Source organism: Capsicum annuum, chromosome 12 (genome assembly GCF_002878395.1).
Source record: "Capsicum annuum cultivar UCD-10X-F1 chromosome 12, UCD10Xv1.1, whole genome shotgun sequence".
Classification (NCBI taxonomy): domain Eukaryota; kingdom Viridiplantae; phylum Streptophyta; class Magnoliopsida; order Solanales; family Solanaceae; genus Capsicum; species Capsicum annuum.
In genome coordinates this window covers 207,700,400-207,723,784 of record NC_061122.1, presented here as the reverse complement: position 1 = coordinate 207,723,784, position 23,385 = coordinate 207,700,400, and the positions used below count along the sequence as shown (strand labels likewise).

Sequence of the window (23,385 nt, the reverse complement as noted above, 5' to 3'; positions counted from 1 at the left end):
TTTTCATGTATTATTAAAATATGTTTCTTTGATAACCAGAGATATCATCTGTGTTAGCTGGTGCAGCCAAGTAGTATGCCTCACCTTCTATCCTTTGCACACTTAATTGCCCTATCCACACTTTCCTAAGTATTTTATTTTATATTTTTTGTGACGGTAGTGTTGGGGCTATTTTATGCGCACTTAGACTATTCCACACAACTAGCACAAGTACTAAATAACTCTGCTCACGAAGACTTAGGAAAATGAGAAGAAATCACCTAGTGTTTTTGCCTTCAATAAGATTTGAACTTTAGATCCTGTGGTTCTCCTATTGATGCGACATATACAAGGAGAGGTGCCATGGTATATGTTATTTGCAGATGATATAGTTCTGATTGACGAGACTCGGGATGGAATTAACGCTAAGCTAGTGGTTTGGAGGCAGATCTTGGAGTCTAAAAGGTTCAAGTTAAGTAAAATCAAGTTAGAATGCTTGGAATGCATGTTCAGTGAGGCTGATGTGTAAGTGAGGCTTGATACACAGGCCATTTAGAAGGGAGGAAGTTTCAAGTACCTTGGGGTTATTATCCAAGGAAATGGGGAGATTGACGATGATGTCACACATCAAGATAGGTAGAGGGTGGATGAAATGAAGGCTGAAATCCGAAGTATTATGTAATAAGAAGGTGTTACCAAAGCGTTAAGGTAAGTTCTATCGACTATAGAGTGGTGGTTAGACCAACTATATTATATGGAGCGGAGTGTTGGCCGGTTGAAGAAATCCCATGTTAATAAGATGAATGTTGCAGAGATGAGGATGCTGAGATCGATATATGGACATACTATGAGAGATAAGATTAGAAATGAAGATATCTGAAATAAGTTAGGGATTGCCTCGATAGAAGAAACGGGGCTGAGATGGTTCGATCATGTGCAGAGAAGATGCGCGGATGCCCCAATGCACATGTGTGAGAGGTTGAATATGGATGGTTCAGGAAGAGGTAGAGGTAGGCCGAAGAAGTATTGGGAAGAGGGGATTAGACAGGACATGACAAATCTTTAGCCTACCGAGGACATGTTTTAGATCGGAGGTTATGGTGGACACGAATTAGGATAGGAGGATATTTTGGATAGTTGAACATTTTCCCGCTTATTCATCTATACTGTTAGTCGTAGTATTACTCTTATAGTTGCTTGTCCTTTGAGTTTGGTTATTAGCTGTGGTTTCTTTTACAATTCGGTTATGACTATTGTTTAGGCTAGTTTGTTAGGTTGTCCATACTCCATAGCATTTTGCCATGAGTGTGTTTATTTATCTCGTTCTCTCTATATATTGCTTTGGACTATTTATTCTTGAGCTGAGGGTCTATGGGAAACAAGGTCACTACCTCTGAGGTAGTGGTACAGCCAGCGTATATTCTACCATCTCGAGACCCCACTTTATGGGATTACACTAGGTATATGTTGTTGTTGTACCTTATGGTTATCCTCCCATTTCATTAACCACTAGGCCACATTTTTATTTGTATTCATCCCACATGTCTTTATCACTGAACCGAGATAAATATATTTCAAATATAAAAATATATAACTTGTAGTACTCCCATTAATGAGGATGCTGTGGAGGTGAGGCTTGATTCACAGGTTATCCATAAGAAATGAAGCTTTAAGTATCTTGGGTCTATTATTTAGAGTGATGGGGAAGTCAAAGAGGATGTCACATATCGTTTTGGTGCAGCGTGGATGAAATGGAGAATCGTACAATTCTGTCCAAACAAATCGTGTTAGCTAAAACATTTGCGCATCTCATTTTGGTCAATCTTGAATCATGAATCTCACTTTTCTTTTCTTCTGTATCTTTTTCCTTTTACATTGATTGAATTATTTTTGAGCCTGTGTTCTGTATGCATTTCATTCTCAGATTTTCGTCCAGCTTGTTCGTATGGATTTTAAGCTGGGTCATGAAAGCCTCCGTTTCATTCCGTGTTGGAGGATGTAATTGCTTGAGAGACGTGGCGGTGAAGTTCAAAACGGTAGTTTTTTTTCTTTTACTTTTTTTCCTTTTTTTTAGTATCTATAATTAAGGTAGTGAGTTCAGTTTTGTCTTTCATACTGTCTTTGTTTGAGGAACTGTTTTTACTCAACCAAATCTATATTATGTTTTTGTTTATATTTATTCTTTTAGCTGACTATGTTTGACTTCATACAGAGTTTTTCCAACTACATATTGCTTGTTGTCAACCTTTCTAGGTGATGATATACTTCTTAAAAAGTTGGTTGGAAGAGTAGATAATATGTAATTAGAAGTTCATTTGATTTAGCCTTGACAGCATGATTACTGATTTTAGTTTTCACCTTAGGTTAATTGTCTTGACTAAGACTTCTGTAACATTTATAAACATATATCATCTTACATTTTGGACTTAATGCTTTAATTTTTCATGATACAACTAGACTTTAATGGTGTGATTCTTGGTGTAAAAGAGAGTGTGGAGACGATCCAGATAGTAACGATAGAGGAGCAGTGTTAAGTAGGATCCAGTTTGACATTTCCAGTGGCTCATACACGTAGACTATAGTTCCTTGACAACCCATATTTTTGATAAAGTAATAATCTTATTGATGTAAAGTCACGTACAAAAATATGACTCTCTACAAAATATAGCAGGTGCTCACAAATTTACTGAAAATGAAGAAAGAAATATAAATCTTTCAACTCTTTCAAAGCTCTTCAATTTTCTATCCAAATTTCTGTATGACTGCGAGCGGAACCATTGCCCATGCTCAGGTCAGGTTACGAACTGTACCTTGCAACCACAATGCCATCTTATCTGGTTTTCCTTTTTGGCACATAAAGCCCCGGTTTTTATGAACTTTCTTTTCCTTGATAGCCATGGTATCCAGGACAGCTTGTGTGCACCTCGACTAATTCCATGGGGTACCTGCTATTCTTACTAGCATAGGTGCCGGGTTACTCTATCCATCAAGGCTTGAAAAAATGGGAAAAATCACTTAGTGTGTTTTTGCCTTTGCTGGGAATTGAATCTGATACCTCATGGTTCTCAACCCACTTCATTGAACACTAGGCCGCACCCTTGGGTGCCGCTAGTTGATATGAACTTTGTTACCCTTTGTCATGTTCTCAGCTGTAGAATAGCTACACATGCTGCCTTAATAAGAAGCGTATTTTTCTTGATGGTCTTGTGACCCATAAAGTCGAGTTAGGGAAGCTTCATAGCCTCCCTCTGTAATCTATGATGGAATGACTCACAGTGAACAGCCAATTGCATGCCCCTCCCATTTCCATGTATCCTGTTCCATCATTGAAAAATTTCTTCTTGTAAAATAGCTCAAAGACGTTTCGGAGGTCTTCCACTTCTTGGTCCTACAGATCTCTTTTGAATTATAAGTCCTTCAGAACGTCTCCCGTACTAAGTTTATCATGTTAGGATCTGGAACGTCACTTTTATTCTTTAGATTATGCTATAAAGCTAAATGCTAGTTCCAGTGTAATAGCTTTTATAGTTTCCCTGGAGAATATTTTCTCTTTGCAAGCCAAGTGTATTTGTAGAGATACGAGAGACAACTCAACTTATGATATATTAGGCTAGTACATTGTCCATTTCACATAGCTATTTTTGCTCATTTTGCTGTCCTGATAATATTCTCTTGATGAACGTGATTGACACAATGTTATTGCCTGTAAGAATGTACTTTAGTAGAAGCAATCCTTAAAAAATGTGTAAACAGGAATTGCTTTTGTCACACTGTTTCGGTGTATGCATACATTGTCTAAAGTACTACCCAGTGCTTAGAGTGCTGTACATTTGACCAGCTTTGACCATGTCAAAAAGCTTTTAGGTTTTAAATCAACTAAGCCAATTCCAATAGACTTATTGGAGGGTCCCATTGGCGTGCATCCAGTAGGAATTGAACCTACGAATTGGCTAATTATGAGTTGGGCGCTTCAACCATGGTTCCGCTGCATCACAAGGAGCAATTGTGAGGAATAGCCATTCTAGAACAATCATTTGGTTTGGTTCATTCTTTGACTGCTCTGCTCCCAAAAAGAGAGACTGAATTTCTTCCACCTTCCCTGTACGAGTAGTGAAGAAGTATAGAGCACTTTGGTTGGTTGTTGACCAACGGAAAGCATCTCCTAAGGTGCTGCTAAATGGATGGATCTTATCAACGTCCATGAATGATAAATCATAGATCGAACCACTGAATCGGAAAAATTGACGTGGAAAGATCACTTTGGCATTCTTGGCATCTTCTGAGTTCCAGGATATGACCTGATTGGAACAGGATCCTTTTAGCAAGCATTTCCATTTATTAGAAAATGATATGGTATGTAGAATTTCAAATATCACCTTTGCCATTTTTGTACCATGTCTTTGAGTTCCAAAAGTAGAAATTAATGTTGTCGCAAGTGTGTAATTCCAGTACTAGATGGTTCTTGGACCAAGTGCACAATGATTTGGCTAAGGTCTTACACTTAAGGGAATTCTTAACCTGTTATAACTGTTTTGGCCTTGAGTTGCAAGTTTGTGATTGTTTACTTGTCAAGGGAACAATCCCTGCAAGATGTACAAGATGTTCCATTCATCCTAAGTCATAGATTACTTTAAGCATTATTCTCATCACCATAACTGATAATTTTCAGGGTGCTGTTGAGAGCATATCCGTCAGCGAAGTCAGACTCAGTATTCGACAGTCCTTGGTTAAGCTTGGGGCTGGTTTGATTTCCAGGGATCCAAAGCTGCATCTGTTAATATGCGGTCTAAAAATTGTAATGAGGGCTTCAAGTAAAAGCCCAAAGAAAAGAAGCTCAAAGAGAACAGGATCTCATAAATCTCGGAAATTAGGTAGAGGGAAGTGGATGGTTGTAGCTAATATAGCCAGGTTCTTGTCTGTTTCTATGACTGAGACAGTTGTGAAGGTTAGCCTATTCCAATCATCACACTTGATCTTTTGGGCGTTTATGATTATTATTTGACTTGCCTTTTCTTCCACCATACTGTTGCACCAAAAACTCCAACGGGTGTTGCTTTTCCGGTTACCTTTTTGTTAAATTCATGACTTTTTGTAATTGTGCATGCTGAAGATACTTATTACAATATTTGAATAATCTTTTGATTCACTGAGATATTTTCTTTATGTGTGAGCGGTAATAACAAAGCCAGGATATTAATTGCTTTTGCCTTTACTTGTAGTGTGCACTACTTCCGATCTGTTCAACTTATACATAGTAGGATTCAAGTGGTAATATATACAAGAAATTAGTTGGAAGTATACCTTGGAGATCAAGGTTCAAATTTTAATAAAGGCAAAAACTAGGTGACTTTTTCCCATTTTCTAAAGCTTTAGTGGGCAGAATTACCTGATATCTGTGCTGGTTAGAGATAGCAGGTACTCGGTGGAATAGTTGAGTGTGTGCAAGCTTGCCCGGACAACAATGTTATTTAGAAAAAACAAAATAAATCAGTTGAAGTATATAATTGGCTGATGGGAGCATATTAATTTTGTGTTAACAGATTTGATGATAAATGTGAACCTAGAGATCGTATTAATATTAACCCGAACAAAGTAATCTGCAACTTGTGGCTAATATTTAAGCCTCTGTATGAATTCCATTGTAACGTGTTCTGTACTTTAACACGAGGAAGTAGCCAAACCAGTTTCTGGAGGGAAGCATTTTATGACTTTAGGCATTTTTTGGGGATATAGTGTGACTATATGAAGTGAAGATAAGTGTTCAGTCTGTGCAAACTGAGAAGAGCTTGCAAGGATGTAGCTTTAAGAATGCAGGCAGGAACAAGAGGGAACAGACGAAGAACAAGAAATGGAGCCAAAATGCTTGGAATTGGTGTGGTCAACAGTGTTAGTATGTCAAGAAAGGAAAATGATGAGAACCTCAATGAGTCGACTGTATTGTCTTAGGGGGTTAATTAGGTGTAAAATCACTATCCTGAGGTATTTGGGCCGATAGTTACTTTGAGGTTTGGGTATTGTCTTTTGGTTTATTGGTATGCTCCGGTGTACATGGGTTCCCTTTTGAGTGCTTCTAATTCAATTATCTTATCAATCAAAAGAAAAAGTCTGCTCTTATTTCTTTTCTTAAGTTATATATGGGACATTGAAGCCATTGAAGTAAATGTTTTTCACTCTTCTTATACTTTTGCATACAGATTATTAAGAAGCACTACCAAGAAGACGATAATTTTAGAGTACTTCATTGGTTACTAGTACTGGGGAATATTATTTATTTGTTTTATGTGCATGGAAATTCATAGAGGATAATATGGAGTACTTCATTAGTTAGTGGTATTGTGGAATATTTTAATGTTTTATGTGCATGGAAATTCATTACCCATAAAGAGAAGGAATTGTTTTTTATTGTTAAGGTAACTGTATTTCATTTATAAACAAGGCCAAGTTGGCCATATACAAAAGGTAAAGAATCTACAAAATCTGATTCTTTACAAAGTCCACCCATTCTTCTATACAACTAGGGATTTTTTGGGTGCACCAAAAGAAAATAAGAGACCGGAGGCTATTCCTCACTTGAGAACAACTCGACTCTAACCCCTCAAACTCTCTCCTAATTCTCTCATTCCAAATAACCCACATCAATGCAAGAGGGACCAAATTCCATGCATAAAGAGGAGGAATTGTACGAAAGTAGTTTCTGTCCCCCAATGGGCTGTAACCTGTGTAGTATGTCGATACACTGATAGATATATAAAGTTGTTAATTGGACATTCATTTTAACTGGAGCATGTTTCTAATTGGTTGTGATGTACATGCTTTTTTTCCTCGGTTTCTGTATGCTTATTTCTGCTTGTTTATTTAGTAGTATTTTCCCCAATCATCATATATTTTGTTTCTTATGCGTGTTGGTTCACTCTTTAACTTTTGTAGACACCAAAAGCTGGTTTGGAAGTTACAGAAATGACACTTGATATATCTAAAGATAGTGGACCAGAGCCAGCCTTGTCTGTCAAGTTTCGCGTTGTTTCTATTCTTGTTCACTTAGGCGAATCACAATCTAGTTCTGGTCAATCATCAATGCACAGTGGATCTTTTCGTGCCAACCGTGAAATACTAACCGTGACGGAGACGACCTCTCCTTCTTTCAGTTGTGAGGAAGTTTCTCTCTTGTGTGAGTTTGGCCATGATAGGTATACTTTTTTCAATTGTTTGAAACATTCATTTATTTAGCTTAGCATATTCAGTAACTAGCAATTTATAGCACCTCTCCGCTGTCCATTCCATTCGTTGATTACTTCTCTTTTAGGCTTTACATCGTGAGGCAGATTTTCTTGGCATATACTTGCTGGTTGCGCTATATCAGAAACTCAGTTTTCTGCTTTCCATACTTTCCGTGCCATTAATTTCTGTTTTCTATTTAAAGGATTGAACATGCAACTTTCTGAATACTTTGAACACCCTTTGCCGCATGGCCGGCCATCTCAATTAATTTCTTCCTACGGCATTTTGACAGCTCTAGCCATCTCATTACCTTTGATGTTTTAAACAAGGAGAATTCTATTCTAGGATGATCATTTTGGCTCAATTGCTTCTATGTATTCTTGCTTTTTATAGGTTATAACTTATAGGTATAAAAATGTAAACCAAAATGATTTGGTTTTCTTTGAAAGTAGAAGCCTTCAAGCATCTCCTACAACTAAATAACTAAAAAATGGAAAATAGTTCTCCTCCCTTACAGCTTAAGATGACTTATGTTAAAGAGTAAAGGTGACCCTTAATATATGCTGTACACAAGTGAACCTGATAAAAAAAAAATGCTGTACACAAGTGAAAAATATCTCAAGGTGACTCTCAATATGCTGTCCAGAAGGGCACAGGTGTTTCATGACTTCGCTAGATGAAAAGTTCACCAGTTTTTTAAACAACAACCAATTTTCTGTTTTATGCTTTATGAAACGATAAAGTTTTGGGGCATAAAAACCATCAGCTTATTTAGCTCGTCGTGATTGTCATTTTAGATTAGATGGGAAGTATATCATCCGATAGACCCTGTTTGCTACTATTCTTTTGTTTCATATTGTAGCCACGTGCTTGATTAACTCGTTGCTTTTTTAAGAAAAACCAACTTTTGATCTTTTAGTCTGATGTTGATTGTGCCTCATTACTTCTCTTTGCTGTTACTTTCCTTTTAGGGAAGCAGGAACAGTTGTTAGGAATGTGGATATCAGAAATGGTGAAATTTCTATTAATCTGAATGAGGAGTTGCTTGTTAAAAAGAAAGGTGCTGATATTGCACATGCAGCTGTAAGGCCGATTAATGAATCTGGTACTGCTGAAAAACAAGAGAAAAAACCAGCAGCATTGGCTATTATGAGAGAAAAATATGCTTCTATGTTTCCAGAAAAGGTCAGTTATTTCCTTATTCTCATCTTCTCTGACGTGTTTGACTATATATTTCATCCTCTTTAGCAGTTTGGTGTCTGTGCTAAAGCAGTTTAAGCAAAGATGAAATGTACAACTTGTGCTTAACTAATTTTTAGAGCTTGTAAAAAATGGATACTCGGCCTAACTCAACCCAAAACCTCTCATGAGGTGATGATTTGCCAAGATCATGTAAGAAGCCAAATTCTCATCCCACAAGTGATGTGGGACAGATCTAACACCTGCCCCATATTCCCTCAACTTATATGGGGCTTAACAGAGGCAATAGTTGGAAGTTTGGAGTGGAAGGTGCATAAAATATGAGGTGATCCCTACAATATGTTTGGGCTTTCTGATGTATGGGATGAGAGGAAATTGAAGATCAGAAATGTGAAAAAGGAAAGTTTCTTTCAACCATGTTTAAAATTCTAGGAATTTACATGGAGTGGCTAATGAATCAATAGGCTTTTGTGTGTGTGTGTGGGTATCTTAGATAATGTTTCGAGAGCTGAAATCGGGAATGACACAAAGATGGTAGGTGCAATGTGTTTTAGTGAGGTTTCAACACAATAATATATCTGAAGAGGAGAATAGGGTATGAGGGATTTCAAGGGAGGAATTCTCGGATTTTATCAACTATTAAGAAACCTTGAGACTGAGAAGTAGAAGAGTTTAATGTTGAAGAGAATTATCTGCCTAGCGCGAAAGAGTACAGGTGGTTCAATGTATTTTTCTTGGCCGGCTTTAGCCTAAAATTTGAAGAAGATTGATCACCTTCACATATACTTGCGTTGGCTTCAATTTTAGCAAGATCACCTACACGTACTCCCCCCTTGCTATATCTATAATCTCTCTTTAATTTTTTAGGCAATGAATTCATTGTGAAGCACTTCAAGCTTAATTTTTTCCTCATTGCTTGAAGAAATGTGATTATTGCCAGCGTTGAAAATGTAAATGGAAATCATGATCTTAGTGCAGTTGTTACAGTACCTATCAGGAAAAACAGATGCAGTTGGGCTAACAGATTTTATCAAGCAGTGAAAATAGAAGTGACTTGTGAATTAGGCACCATCCTGAGCAATGCTTGGTTTGTAATAGAAGTGACTTGTGAATTTGAGCATCATCTCGAGCAATGCTTGGTAAATATTGCATGATTGACCTTTGGTATACCACTTGTATACAGCCAAGTTGGCCTTGTTACTATTAATGAAATCTTTTACCTGATAACAAAAAAGTAACACATGATTGACTTACTGCATGGGGTACCAACACTTGTTCTGTATTAACACACATGTAGGTTGTGGTGCATGCATTTAATTGATGTACTTACTGTATTTTGTTTGATAGCTTAGCTTCACTTTACCCAAAGTGGATGTGAAGTTTGTGCACCGAGGAGAGGGTTTTATCGTTGAGAATAGCATTGCGGGCATCCAACTAAAAGGCTCAAAAACCCAATCTATTGAAGATGTTGGAGAAAGCACGCAACTTCATGTTCAGTTGGAGATTAGTGAGATTCTTGTATGTTCGCATGGTTAATTCCTCTAAACTCTTCTATTGCTGAGTATTATTGATCTAAATATTGATTCTTTTATTCTGTAGCTACTCAAAGATGCCGGCACATCAATTCTTGATATATCAAAACTTGCAATCATTGCGTCGGTTTATATTCCACTTGAGGTAAAATGCTTGCTTTTAATGGCACTGATTTTCTCAGCTTTCTTATTTTTGGATAACTGCTAATACAGTGAACATCTGACCATGTGGTAGAGTTTCTTCTTTCACCCTTGAGAAGACAAACTTGGCGGTGGCAAATTTATTGGAAAAAATATGGGGCACATCTTCAGCTTACCGAGGACATGACCCTAGATAGCATGAAAGTCAAGGATTAGGGTAGACTGTTAGTAGGTAGTAGAGTATTTCTTCTAGGGGTGGGCCTTCGGTTTTATCAAATTTCGTTTCTTTTGTCTTCGGTTAAAAGTGCACTGACCGTACACCGAGCCGAATTAGTTCAGGTCGGTTCGTTTTTTTTCCAATTGAGTTCGGTTTGGTTCAGCTTTTCCAAAATGGCTTTTCGGTGCAAATGAGTGGAATTAAATGAGTACCAAATCAATTAGTCAACACTCAACTCTCCAGCATCCATAGATGATGTCTCCAAAGCCCAGAGAAGAAGAAGAATTACTGCACTTCCAAATTTCTTTCCTATCTACTAATTTCATGAATAGGCAGGGAAACACTCAAACAACAAGTAATAACGAAATAAACAGAGCTGATTCCTTCTGTCACTTTCTACCGATCGTTGTCCGAATCTGAACATGCAATTGTGAACCAGGAGTTAGAGTAATTGAACTTGCATCTTTACTTGAAACAATGGCAAGGCAGCAATAGCAATATGCACATGTTAATAGAAAGGGTTAAACAATTACTATGTAGTTTGAGGATGGCTTTGGGTAGTTGGGTTGGATCAGTAATTTTTGGGGTCTAAGTCCTGAGTATTAGTATATTTTTTGAACACACGTAATATAAGTTTGGTTCTTTAGTGCACTGAAGAACCAGGACCTTTAAACCGCTTGGGAATATAAGAGAAGCTTTCTTAGTGGCTAACTTCTAAGTTCCAAAACATCATTCTGCAAGGTCTGTTGGAGTTGGGTAGGGTCTCTGTTTTCCTCAATATTTCTGTAGTTTTTGTTACTATTCATGATTTCCATCTCTTTATCAGGAGTTGAAATGTTTGCATTTTGCTGCTATAACATATGTTGTACTTGTTAAAGGGTTCACCTCTCTATGTTAGCTCCTCTACCAGCACCATTTATAAGGATTCATGGGTATAGGTTAAACTAATGTTCTATCCATGACATGTTCTCCTTTTGCTTCATGTTTTTCATGCTTCCCCTTTGGCATTCATTATTTATGCAAGTCTTCAGTCAATCTTCTCCTGCAATTTGATGGTCCATAACGTTTTGTTTTCAGCCTGCTTCACCGATCAGATGTGAAATTGGTGTTAAGCTGGGAGGTACCCGGTGCAACCTCATAATTAGTAGATTAGATCCTTGGCTGCGCCTTCATGCTGCAAAGAAAAAGAAGATGGTACTCCGAGAGGAAAGTTCTACTCGTGAAAAATCAAGGTCATCTGATCATAAAGCCATTATGTGGACCGCCACAATTTCAGCCCCTGAATTGACTATAATGGTCTATGATCTGAATGGCTTGCCATTGTGCCATGTAAGACTTCTGATAGCGTATACACATCTTTTGACTCTTGTTGAAATTTTGTCCTTCTCTTTGTTCCTTGTCAAAACTCTTATGTTTTTCACTTACACACAAAACATTTAGTGATCGAAAGTCGAAACTCAAAGAAAAAAAGTCGAGTCTGGCTTTTTGCACGAATTTACTTTAGGTGTTTGGATGATTTAGCCAGAATGCAATGCTTAAATATCTAAATATAGATCTGGTGAATTTTTGTGGTTTAAGATGGTAGTTTGCTTCAGCATGGTCACCTGGTCTTGAACTCTTTCGTATAATTTGCATCTTCTCAGCTACAAAGGACTCACGAAGTACGTAAGCTTTTGCATGAACTGATTTTCTTTGCCTTTTTTTTTTTTTTTATCAAGGCCATGTTGCCTTCAACTTCGTTTGATATCTCCTTCTATGTAAAGTACTAGAAAAATGTACATCACTATTAGCATGGATAACTAGCTTGTCGGCTGATATCAGTACAATATTTTTCGTAGTATACTTGTTATTTCATTCTCTTCTATTTAAAATCTTAAATTTTGATGCATTGTCCTTCGTTATAAAAAATGATACATCGTCCTTTTTCATCTGTAAATTGCAGGGTTGTTCTCAGTCAATACATGTCTTTTCCAACAATTCATCAAATGCAGATGCAGCAGTGCAAGTGGAAATTGTTGACTTCAATGTAAATATTTCTGAGCATCAAGAATGCTTAAAGGACCTGTTTGGGGTTGAAATAAACACTTCACTATTTCATATAGCAAAAGTCAGTCTTGATTTAGGCAGGAAAGATCTGGATTCACCTGAAGACGGACTTAACAGTAAAAAAGTTCTCTCCGTTGATCTTGCTGGCATGAGTATATACCTGACCTATGGGCGCCTTGCATCCCTGATACTAGCAGCTTTCTCTTTCAAGCGTTTCCTGAAGAGTTTTTCTGTTTCTGGTAAGAAAGCAAATACCCAGGGAACAAAATCATCCAAACCATCAGGAAAAGGGATTCAAGTAATAAAGTTCAATCTACAACAGTGCTCTTTAACTATAAGTGGAGAGGTGGGCTTGGAAAATGCTGTTGTTCCTGACCCGAAACGGGTCAACTACGGATCTCAGGGTGGTCGTATTGTTATTAGTGTTTCAGCTGATGGTACACCCCGCACCGCAAATATAATATCTACAGCTTCAGATGAGCTGGGAAAAGTGAAGTATTCTGTGTCCCTTGATATTTCCCACCTCAAATTTGGTATGAACAAGGAGAAACAATCAACACAAGTGGAGCTTGGAAGAGCCAAATCTATCTATCAAGAACATTTACAAGACAGAAACCTTGGAACTAAAGTTACTTTGCTTGATATGCAGAATACAAAGTTTGTGAAACGATCTGGTGGCCTTAAAGATATTGCGACATGTTCTCTCTTTAGTGCTACTGATATATCAGTAAGATGGGAGCCTGATGTGCATATAGCATTGGTTGAGCTGGGTTTGCAATTGAAGCTGCTCGTGCACAATCAGAAGCTTCAGGATCCACCTAAAGAAGGAGACCTTAAAGATAACGAGCAGAGCAAAGATTCCAAGGAATCAGAACAGCTGGAGAAACAACACAAGAAAAGAGAATCTGTTCTTGCTGTTGATGTGGAAGTGCTTAATATATCTGCTGAAGTTGGAGATGGTGTTGAGCTGTATGTGCAGGTGCAGTCAATCTTTTCAGAAAATGCTCAGATAGGTATGCTTCTTGAAGGGATCATGCTCAAGTTCAATGATGCAAGAATATTCAGAAGCAGCAGGATGCAAATCTCTCGTATTCCCAAACCCTCTAGCAGCGCACCTAATGAAAAACATGAGAGTGGCACAACATGGGATTGGGTAATTCAAGCCCTGGATGTTCATATATGCATGGCGTACAGGCTGCAATTGCGTGCAATTGATGATTCTGTTGAGGAAATGATTCGAGCTTTAAAGCTCGTAACTGCTGCAAAGACTAAACTTATGTTTCCCAATAAGGAAGAGAAACCGAAAGCTAAAAAGACTAGTACAACAAAACTTGGTCGAGTCAGACTCTGCATAAAGAAGCTTACAGCAGATATTGAAGAAGAACCACTACAGGGCTGGCTTGATGAACATTATCAGCTATGGAAGAATGGAGCTTGTGAATCAGCTGTCAGATTAAACTTTCTTGATGAACTTATTTCGAAAGGTGGAAAATGTGAAAGTGGTACTGAAGGAAATGATCCTCCCAATGATGGCAAGATCAATATTAATGGAGAAGAGATTGATGTAGAGGATACTTCAGTTATTCAGAAACTGCGAGAGAAGATCTACAAGCAGTCATTCAGGTCATATTACCGAGCATGCCAGAAGCTTGTTCCGGCAGAAGGATCTGGAGCCTGTAATGAAGGATTTCAAGCGGGTTTCAAGCTTAGCACTGCAAGAACTTCTCTTTTTTCAATTACTGCTACTGAATTAGATGTAAGCTTGACAAAAATTGAAGGAGGTGATGCAGGGATGATAGAGCTTCTGCAAAAGCTCGATCCAGTATGTCGTGCACATAGCATCCCATTTTCACGGTTATATGGTGCGAACATCAATTTGCGTACAGGTTCTCTAGCTGTTCTGATACGAAACTACACATGTCCGCTACTTGCTGCTAATTCAGGCCGTTGTGAAGGGCGTGTTATAATGGCTCAGCAGGTGCAATCTTTAGTTCTTTGTTTTTTCATCCTCCTCAAACCCCCCAGCCGCCTATGGCTTTTTCTGAATATTTATGGTCATAAAAGGACAATTAACGTTTCCGCATCTGCTGTTTGCTCGATTTTGTTTCTCAACATCCTGCGATAGTTATATGCTTCACTTTCTCTGTATGCTGTGGAAATGAAATTGTTTCTCATAATTTAGACAGTAGGAGATTCTCCATCTAATAGTTTTCAACTGGACCTCCCAAATTTATTGCAACTGCTATCATTTGGTCATACTAAAAAGTTGAAGAGACTAGACAGAAGTAGTGCACATGGAACTTCCATTGTTTTAAACTTTGCCAATCAAAGCACCAGTTTTACTTGCACCAAGTACTGGAAATATTAGTATGACCTATGTGACTTGAAATGTTAACTGTGACAGATGAGTAAAGTTCCCGATGAGATCATCATGAAATAGCTATCAGCTTTGATATTAGTACTACAATGTTATATCACTGCAAGGAATAAATCAAAGCATTATTTTCATTATGGATTTATGTTGCAGTCTTAACCGTTGCCTTTGTCATGTCAATTTCACTTTCTGTTGTGTTAAGGCAACAGGGACAAGTAGAGCAGCTTCTATTTTCACTCTTCAGTTTACTTAATGCTCAACAAACTCCTGAGTCCTGTGTGTGTTCAACTCTTTTTTCTAAGTTTTATTAGTACATTAGTGATAATCCACAAGCAAAGATTTCATAAGCCGTTACCAAGATTCTACTAGGTGAAATAATCTTGAGTGAGCTAATAATACCTTTATGTTTATCTTTGCACCTTGGAATCGGATAGTCCGAAAGCAGAAGATTTCTAACTTTTCCTCATTTATTTTTTCTCTCGAGAAGTTCATTTATCAGTTTTTCAAAAGGTTTATTCATCAATTGCCTTTTGATTGTGTGGAGATCTGTTGATGTATGCTGGACTAGTGGTGAACCTTGTTTGTCAATATTAATTGCAGGCAACACCCTTTCAGCCCCAAATGCAGCAAAATGTGTTCATTGGGAGATGGAGGAAGGTCCGTCTGCTTCGATCACTCACTGGGACAACTCCACCAATGAAAACATATTTGGATTTGCCCTTACATTTTCAGAAAGCAGAAATCTCGTATGGAGTTGGTTTTGAACCTGCTTTTACTGATCTCAGCTATGCTTTCACTGTGGCCCTTCGTAGGGCCAATTTGAGCATCAGAAATCCAAATCCGGATCCTCCACTACCTAAAAAGGAAAAGAGCTTACCATGGTGGGATGAAATGAGAAACTACATTCATGGGAACTCCACATTATATTTCGGTGAGTGTCAAATCAATGTTCTTTCCAGTACTGGTCCTTATGAAAAGTCCAATAAGCTTCAGGTAGCAACTGGGCATATGGAAATCCAGCAGGCAGATGGTCGTATTTATTCTGTCGCAAAGGAATTCAAGATTCTATTAAGCTGTTTGGATAGCTTGCCGAAGAACGCCGACTTAAAACATCCAACTGGCTTTGCTTACACTTTCCTAGAAGCCCCGGCCTTTAGTGTTGAAGTGTTAATGGAATGGCGTTGTGATTCTGGAAATCCTCTAAACCATTATTTATTTGCTCTTCCAAATGAAGGAATGCCTCGTGAAAAAGTTTTTGATCCCTTCAGATCAACGTCTCTGTCCCTACGGTGGAATCTTTTGCTTAGGCCCTCTCTTCCCTTCCATGATAGTCAGTCAGAATTACCCTCTGCGAATAATGAAGGTCTCTCGAGTGCCGCTGCCTGTGGTGCTGTCAAGCCAGATAAGGGGTCAGTCAATTCCCCAACAATACAGGTTGGTCCTCATGATCTGGCATGGCTAATCAAATTTTGGAACTTAAACTTCCTTCCTCCTCACAAGTTGCGGACCTTTTCAAGATGGCCCCGTTTTGGAGTTCCAAGAGTTCCTAGATCTGGCAATCTGTCATTGGATAGAGTAATGACTGAATTTATGTTTAGAGTTGATTCAACACCAACATGTATAAAGCATATGCCTTTATATGACGATGACCCTGCTAAGGGGCTGACAGTAACAGTGACAAAGTTCAAGTTCGAAATGTATTTAGGCCGAGGAAAGCAAAATTTTACATTTGAGACTGTACGGGATCCTCTTGAACTTGTGTACCAAGGAATTGACCTTCACATTCCAAAGGCATTTATCAGCAGGGATGATAGCATCAGTGTTGCAAAAGTACTTCAAATGGCTAAAAGAGATTCACAATCGCTTTTGGATATGTCTACTAATGATAAACCTAGCAGGAGTAGCAGCATGGATAGACATCAAGATGACGGTTTCCTTTTATCATCCGAGTACTTCACCATTAGAAGGCAATCCCCAAAGGCTGACCCAGAAAGGTTATTGGCATGGCAAGAAGCTGGTAGAAGAAATATTGAAATGACTTGCTTTACGTCTGAGGTTGACAATGAGAGTGAAAGTGATGATAAAACAAGATCTGACCCAAGTGATGATGATGGGTACAATGTAGTGATAGCAGATAATTGTCAACGTATCTTTGTCTACGGTCTTAAGATTTTGTGGACACTCGAAATCAGAGATGCTGTTCGGTCCTGGGCAGCTGGATTATCTAAAGCCTTTGAACCTTCAAAGCCATCTCCCTCTAGGCAGTATGCCCAACGAAAGCTGCTGGAGGAGAGTAAGGTGATTAATAATACTGAATCATGCGAAGATGATAACCAGAAGTCTCCTCCCAGTCAAGATGCAGCGCTATCACGGAGTCAAGATGATAACCATAAATCTACTCCAGAACCTGCAAGGCCATCAAAATCACAATTAGAACACCATAAATCTCCTCCAGAACCTGCAGGGCCATCAAAATCACAATTAGAACCACCTCCATCAAATGCAATCAAACCAGAGACTCATCAGTCTACTTCTACAGGTAAGCTCTAACTGAAACTTGAATTCTTATCATCCTTTAGACATGAATGTGTGTTCTTCTTCGGGGATTATGGAGACATAACACCGCAATTTCCTGAAGGGTGCAGTGTGTATCTATAAAGTTAGCCTATGCATTCCTCTGATGTTACAATTTGCCTAACAGGAACAGCTTTTTTCTAGTAAGTGTAGGCATTAGGTTTATCCAGCTTACTTGCTGGCACATTTTGACAATCAGTTTGTTGAACTAATAGGAGAGCTGCGTGTGCATGTGATCAATATGAACCTTTCTGTGAGCAATATAAATATTCACATACTCTTTGAGATGTGCATGAGAATCTCTTAGTTGACTTTGCACTGCTTGAACTTCTCACTGTTAAATACTTATAGTTGTGGTTTGTCCTTTTTTGTTCTTTATTAGCAGAAAAGCTTGGTAGTGCTAAAGACTCCGAGGGGGAGGGAACTCGCCATTTTATGGTAAATGTCATTGAACCACAGTTCAATCTTCACTCTGAGGATGCAAATGTAAGTTAATAGAGACTTATTCCAGGAAACAAATGTTAATTTTAAGACCAACAAGGTCATATAGTTTATTTTATCATTTTTTTATAGTTAATTATCATTATTTGTAATTTTTCTTTCTCTGTCGATTGATCCATTTGTTGTATGGTTTTATAATTGAAGAAAGAGGAGCTTAGTTGATTGATTCATACTAAGAGATGGAAGATGGAGGAACCACAAGGAGATAAGTCTGTTGAAGATTATCTGTTCTATTTAAGTTAGGAAAAACAACGAGAACTGCCTTCAAGTAGGTTAACAAATTTTTTGCTTATCCACGACACAACCAAAAATAGCAGAATGCATATAGAGGATTGATACATCCGAATCAATTAGTTTGTGGTTGCGGTGTAATTAGAATGCAAAGCTTATCTTCATAAGTAACCAGCACCATGATCTGAAACTAAAAAAACAGACTTTCTGCTTTTCAATTCCCAACCTGATTGAAATCAGATTTTATAGCTTTCTTTTGTTTCTGGTGTTGCATGGAACATGTAGATGGTGCTGAATAAATTCTTGAGTTGTTAGGATCACGATTTGCCTAGTAAGGAGTATACTTTTGCTAGATGTACTTTTTTCCTCCTGTACAGTTATCACAAAACATTCTTAGTGCTGATTCTTAATATAAAACACCATAGCCTCTCAACAAAAAAAAAAATTAAAAATTCTCACCCTTATTATATCTGTGACTTCATCTTCAACATTGCTATTTAACACAACAGAAATGGAAAGAGATTAAATGCTGTAATTAGTTATATACTAGCCTTTATCACCAGTCTGACAATAAGGATCTTAAGATTTGAGTTGGATCATGCCAAAATTATTGAGCTCTTGGAAGGTTGGAACAGATGGGGCTTAGTTAGAAATATCTAAAAATATGGAATACCATACCTCAGGCCACTTGGTGGACTGTCTGGCTCGAAAGAAACAACAGAATAGTTTAAGGCAAAAAGAGAAACATAGACAACCTTAGACAGAGATGCATTCAGAATATGTTAAGGAAAAAAGAGAAACATAGACAACCTTAGACAGAGATGCATTTTTTTTTTGTTAGCTTTTTGGTGCAATCTGGTTATTCAACATGCTGTTTGATGGAATGCTAGACAAAATAGAGTGATTGAATACCCTGCTGGGTTAGCTTTTTGGTGCAATCTGGTTATTCAACATGCTGGGTTTGTTGTTGTTGTTGTTGTTGTTATTTTCAAGTTCTCCCCTTCCCCTGAAAGCAGAAGGTTGTTGGAATCTTGATTGTTTTTTATTTTGACTTGGGGGTTTGCTTGCATGAAGTTTTTAAGAAAATGAACTCCTCTAGGACTGCTTAATGGCATGAGGAAGAAAATACTTTCCGTAGATCCCATCTCTTAACCTCAAATTTGAGCATTCCAGTGTAAGCTCTGAGGTGAGGCTCAAAACGCGTTGAGCGTTTCTCCTTGCTTAATATGCCGTTCAATGTAGTCATCAGGGTTCTACGGCATACTTTTCCTTGCGAATGAGCCTCTTTTGAAGAGGCAACACTAAACAATTAATATTTCACTTTATCGTAGATTGTTTTTTCCAATTTCTTTGTTCATATATCCGTCATTCATGCTTGTAGTTATTAATCTTGGACTAAACATGCATAAATTTTTAATTTCTTCTCTCTTTGCGCCTTTTTTCATTAAAGCCCACACTTCATTTGCAGTTTGTGCTTAAAGCTCCAACAGATCTTACTTCTTAGAGCTTTTTGTGCTTTTGCTTTTGATAACACTGGAGTATTCTCCATTATTTCTGGGAGATGCTTCCCCTGTTTGTCTGTGGTGATGGAGCATTGCCATTTGAACATAAAACTTCTTTTAGAGCAACTTTTCACCTCATAACCTCTTTGAACGCGAAATGTGTTTGCAGCTCCTTTAATTGATTATTTCCAGTATCCTCATTATGGCTTTCACAAGTGTTGCCTTTTCCATTTCCAAATGGCAATTTAAGTCTTAGGAATCATTGAGAGAGAAACTTGAATAGTTGATATAGTTGATAAATATACATCTGGTCTTTTGACTTCTACTTTTTCTGGTGAGAAGCATACATTTCGCTCTTTATGTAGTTTGTTATGTAGACTAGTTCGACTAGGTCTGCTGTTGAATGTCAGATTTCTTTTCTTGCCAGTGTTTCTTGATATAATTGTCATGGTAAAATCAAAATTAATTAGCCCAAAACTTAGATTCAATATTTGCCACTAGGGCTTTGGTCTAGTGGTAAGACTGCAACACGTGATGTGTGGGTTAGGTGCATGTCACGGATTGAACCCTGTTGCAGAAATTCCTGGTATGTTAGAGGAGAAGGGTAGAGTTTTGGGCCCATTAATGACTGAGTTGTGAAACGTTCCCCAGTGTCCCTCGAGGATTTCTTGGTTATAAATTCTTTTTCTTATACTCATCTTGTTTCCTTTCCCTGCTGCAACGGCTATGTATTGGAAAATTTGATTTCAAGTCAGGACTACCTCAGAACCAAACACCTTTTTGTTTTCTTTATATACAACTACAGATATATCCTCCAGAGCTCATAGTAACTCTGTGGATGGAATTTGCCTTAATATCCCATTGCATATTTCTGGTAATATTTGCATTATATCATGCATATATTTGGATATATTCGGTTAGAATGCGTTTGAGCATGGAACTATGTCTCTCATGATACATGAAAAGCTTTCAATAAAGCTGAGAAAGTCTTTCTTAGTTAGAGCAGAAACACTTGCATAACAATGAATATTTCATTTATGAATGTGAGGTAATGTATGGTATAGTTACGTGAAGTGTGTGTCTTGTTTTCCCCAAGTGCTTCCCACTTTCAAATGTGATTTATGCTAGCATTGAGTACCAGACGAAACTGAGAGATTGAAGCACCCAAGGGTGTAGCCTAGTGGTTCAATGAAACAGAGACAAATATTAGGTGATTTCTTCCTATCTGTCCTAGCCTTGGTGGACAAAATTACCTGGTACCTGTTGCTGGTGGGAGGTGGCAGGTATCCCCGGGGAGGTGGAAGGTATCCCGTGGAATTAGTTGAGGTGCGCGCGATCCCACCCGGACACCACGGTTATAAAAAAAAAAAGAAACTGAGAGATTGCCTTTGAATAATATCAATGTATCATTACCAATTTTCCATGTTCAATTCCGAGTACTTATGAAAGCATTTTCAGGGAAATTTGTAATCCAACATACATGACATTGGGAGTCCTAGGGATACACGAAAGTCTAAACTTGATTTATGTGTAATCTATATCAATACTTCGATTTTCGTCTATGCTAATGCTACACAACCCTTGCTCATTGACAGGGTAGATTTCTGTTAGCTGCTGTGAGCGGTCGTGTTTTGGCTCGTTCATTTCATTCAGTTATTTCAATTGGTTATGAAGTAATTAGGCAGGCTCTTGATGGAGGAGGTGCCCAAGTTCCTGAGTCTCAACCACAAGTGATGTGGAATCGCATGGAGTTGTCTGTGATGCTAGAACAGGTACAGGCACATGTTGCCCCGACTGATGTAGATCCAGGGGCTGGACTGCAGTGGCTCCCTAAAATTCGTAGAAGATCACCTAAAGTTAAACGCACTGGAGCATTACTTGAAAGAGTGTTTATGCCTTGTGATATGTATTTCCGCTACACTAGACATAAAAGCGGAACTACGCAGTTGAAGGTATGCCTGGCTTCTGAAGCTGTGATGACCTGTTGACATTGTGTCGTGGGATCACCAGTTAAATATCTTTTATTTGATTTTCAATTATGATAATGTTCTATCCAGGTGAAACCCTTGAAGGAACTTTCATTCAATTCACATAACATAACAGCAGCAATGACGTCTCGCCAATTTCAAGTTGTGATAGATGTGTTGACCAATCTTCTCCTTGCTCGGGCTCCAAAGTACAGACACCTACTAAAATATGTCATTAATTTTTACTGAACATCTTATAGTGTTTAACTTGCTTATGTGGGAGTGAATGCATCTATCTCGTATTAACTCCTTAGAACCCTTTTAATATACTTATATTAGATCAGTTGCTTCCAAATCCTCATTTATTTATTCAGTTTCAACAAGTTAATTGAGATTGCTACTTCAGGCCTCGAAAAGTTAGTTTTTCATATTCAGAAGGCGATGATGAAGATGATGAAGAAGAGGCTGATGAAGTCGTTCCTGATGGAGTGGAAGAGGTAGAATTAGCAAGAGTGGACCTTGAACGTAAAGCACGAATGCAGAAGTTGATCCAGGAAGATATTAGGAAATTATCTCTTTGGACTGATGTTTCCGCAGAATTGGGCCCTGTAGAGGAAGGTCATTTCTGGATTATTAGTGGTGGAAGGTCCATATTGGTAAGACAGGAGCTTTCTGAAGCCCTTTACCTATATGAATGTGGTACAAGTCCCCTACCTTTTTTATTTTGAAATAATAGTGTTGTCAAAGGCGAAAAGCATAGAAAAGTTCCCAATGTGTGTTGGGGCTGTAAACGAAAAGAAAATTAAAGCATTATCTTTAGTGATGAAAGGTGCAGTGAAGAAGTAATGCAGAAAAAAGTAACTATAAAGACAAATAACAATTATATGAACACAATAATTGAAAAAACTAAGTAACTGAAATATGAAGTGAAAAACATTTAAAATAAGTACTAAAAATTTGACCTTACAAAAAAATAATACTATAATTTATTTAAGATTTTGATTAAGATGCAAAGTTGCAGTTTTAGGTTTCTAGTTCAGCTTAAGTGGCTAATTTTCTTATATTAAATTTCTAAATTTCTCTGTTACAAACAAATTCATGCATTACTCTTCCTTACAATATAACTTTTTTTTTTGGTTAGATTGAAGCACGCCCATTTGCAGCCAACTTATGTTAATCTAATAACAATTGGCTGGTTGGCTTTACATTCACTATTTCAAAATGTGCCCAAATATTCAACCTAGCATCTATTTTCTTTGAGGAATTAACCCTAGTTATGATGATTCGCATGTTGGCCCCTCTTCTCTAGTAGATTCACCTAAATAGGAGGTGTATTAAAGTGAAGACTTTTTATCTTGATTATCTACAGGTGCAAAAACTGAAGAAAGATCTGATAAATGCTAGAAAATCTAGAAAAGTTTCATCTGCTTCTCTAAGAATGGCTTTACAGAAGGCGGCACAGCTACGGTTGATGGAGAAAGAAAAAAACAAAAGTCCTTCTTGTGCTATGCGTATCTCTTTGCAAATTAATAAAGTTGTATGGAGTATGCTTGTGGATGGTAAATCATTTGGTGAAGCTGAAATAAATGACATGGTGAGTCTATATGCTTTCATCGTGTTTGATTCTATCTTTGCTTGGCTAAAATTCCCCTGGAGGTTCTCCATTGAAGTAATACCATTTAAAAAATATGCATCTGTTTCATCAGTAGGCTTTTATGTCAGACTAGTCAGTCAAATCAGCAATGTACTGTTAAACACTTCATAACATAGGGTTTTGCACTATTCATCATGCTGAGGTTGGTTCTCTATTCTGCCAAATGGCATTTTTCTAAAAATTGTGAAAACCATCTTCCCCACCTAATGAACCACAAATACTATTGAAAAACTACATACTAGTCCACAA

General features: G+C 37.8%; 1 protein-coding gene across 10 annotated transcripts in view; it reads left to right on the top strand.

The window, feature by feature from the left end:
• LOC107850894 (protein SABRE) overlaps positions 1-23,385 on the top strand; it is a 41,173-nt gene that overhangs the window by 1,350 nt on the left and 16,438 nt on the right. For 4 of the 10 annotated variants that reach the window (XR_007048306.1, XR_007048305.1, XM_016695698.2 and 1 more), the window contains exons 2-15: positions 1,904-2,015; positions 4,649-4,924; positions 6,907-7,166; positions 8,169-8,382; positions 9,745-9,915; positions 9,997-10,074; positions 11,365-11,616; positions 12,230-14,311; positions 15,308-17,246; positions 17,664-17,767; positions 21,111-21,467; positions 21,573-21,691; positions 21,889-22,138; positions 22,852-23,076. Coding sequence is in view for 8 of the 10 variants with exons in the window: in XM_016695698.2 (XP_016551184.1) it covers positions 1,904-2,015; positions 4,649-4,924; positions 6,907-7,166; positions 8,169-8,382; positions 9,745-9,915; positions 9,997-10,074; positions 11,365-11,616; positions 12,230-14,311; positions 15,308-17,246; positions 17,664-17,767; positions 21,111-21,467; positions 21,573-21,691; positions 21,889-22,138; positions 22,852-23,076 (6,439 nt within the window). In the remaining 2 variants the exon portion in view is untranslated. Of the gene's footprint in view, positions 1-1,903; positions 2,016-4,648; positions 4,925-6,906; positions 7,167-8,168; positions 8,383-9,744; positions 9,916-9,996; positions 10,075-11,364; positions 11,617-12,229; positions 14,312-15,307; positions 17,247-17,663; positions 17,768-21,110; positions 21,468-21,572; positions 21,692-21,888; positions 22,139-22,851; positions 23,077-23,385 lie in introns of those variants that run through there. The other 6 variants (XM_047400955.1, XM_016695699.2, XM_016695700.2 and 3 more) reach the window with 6 other exon arrangements.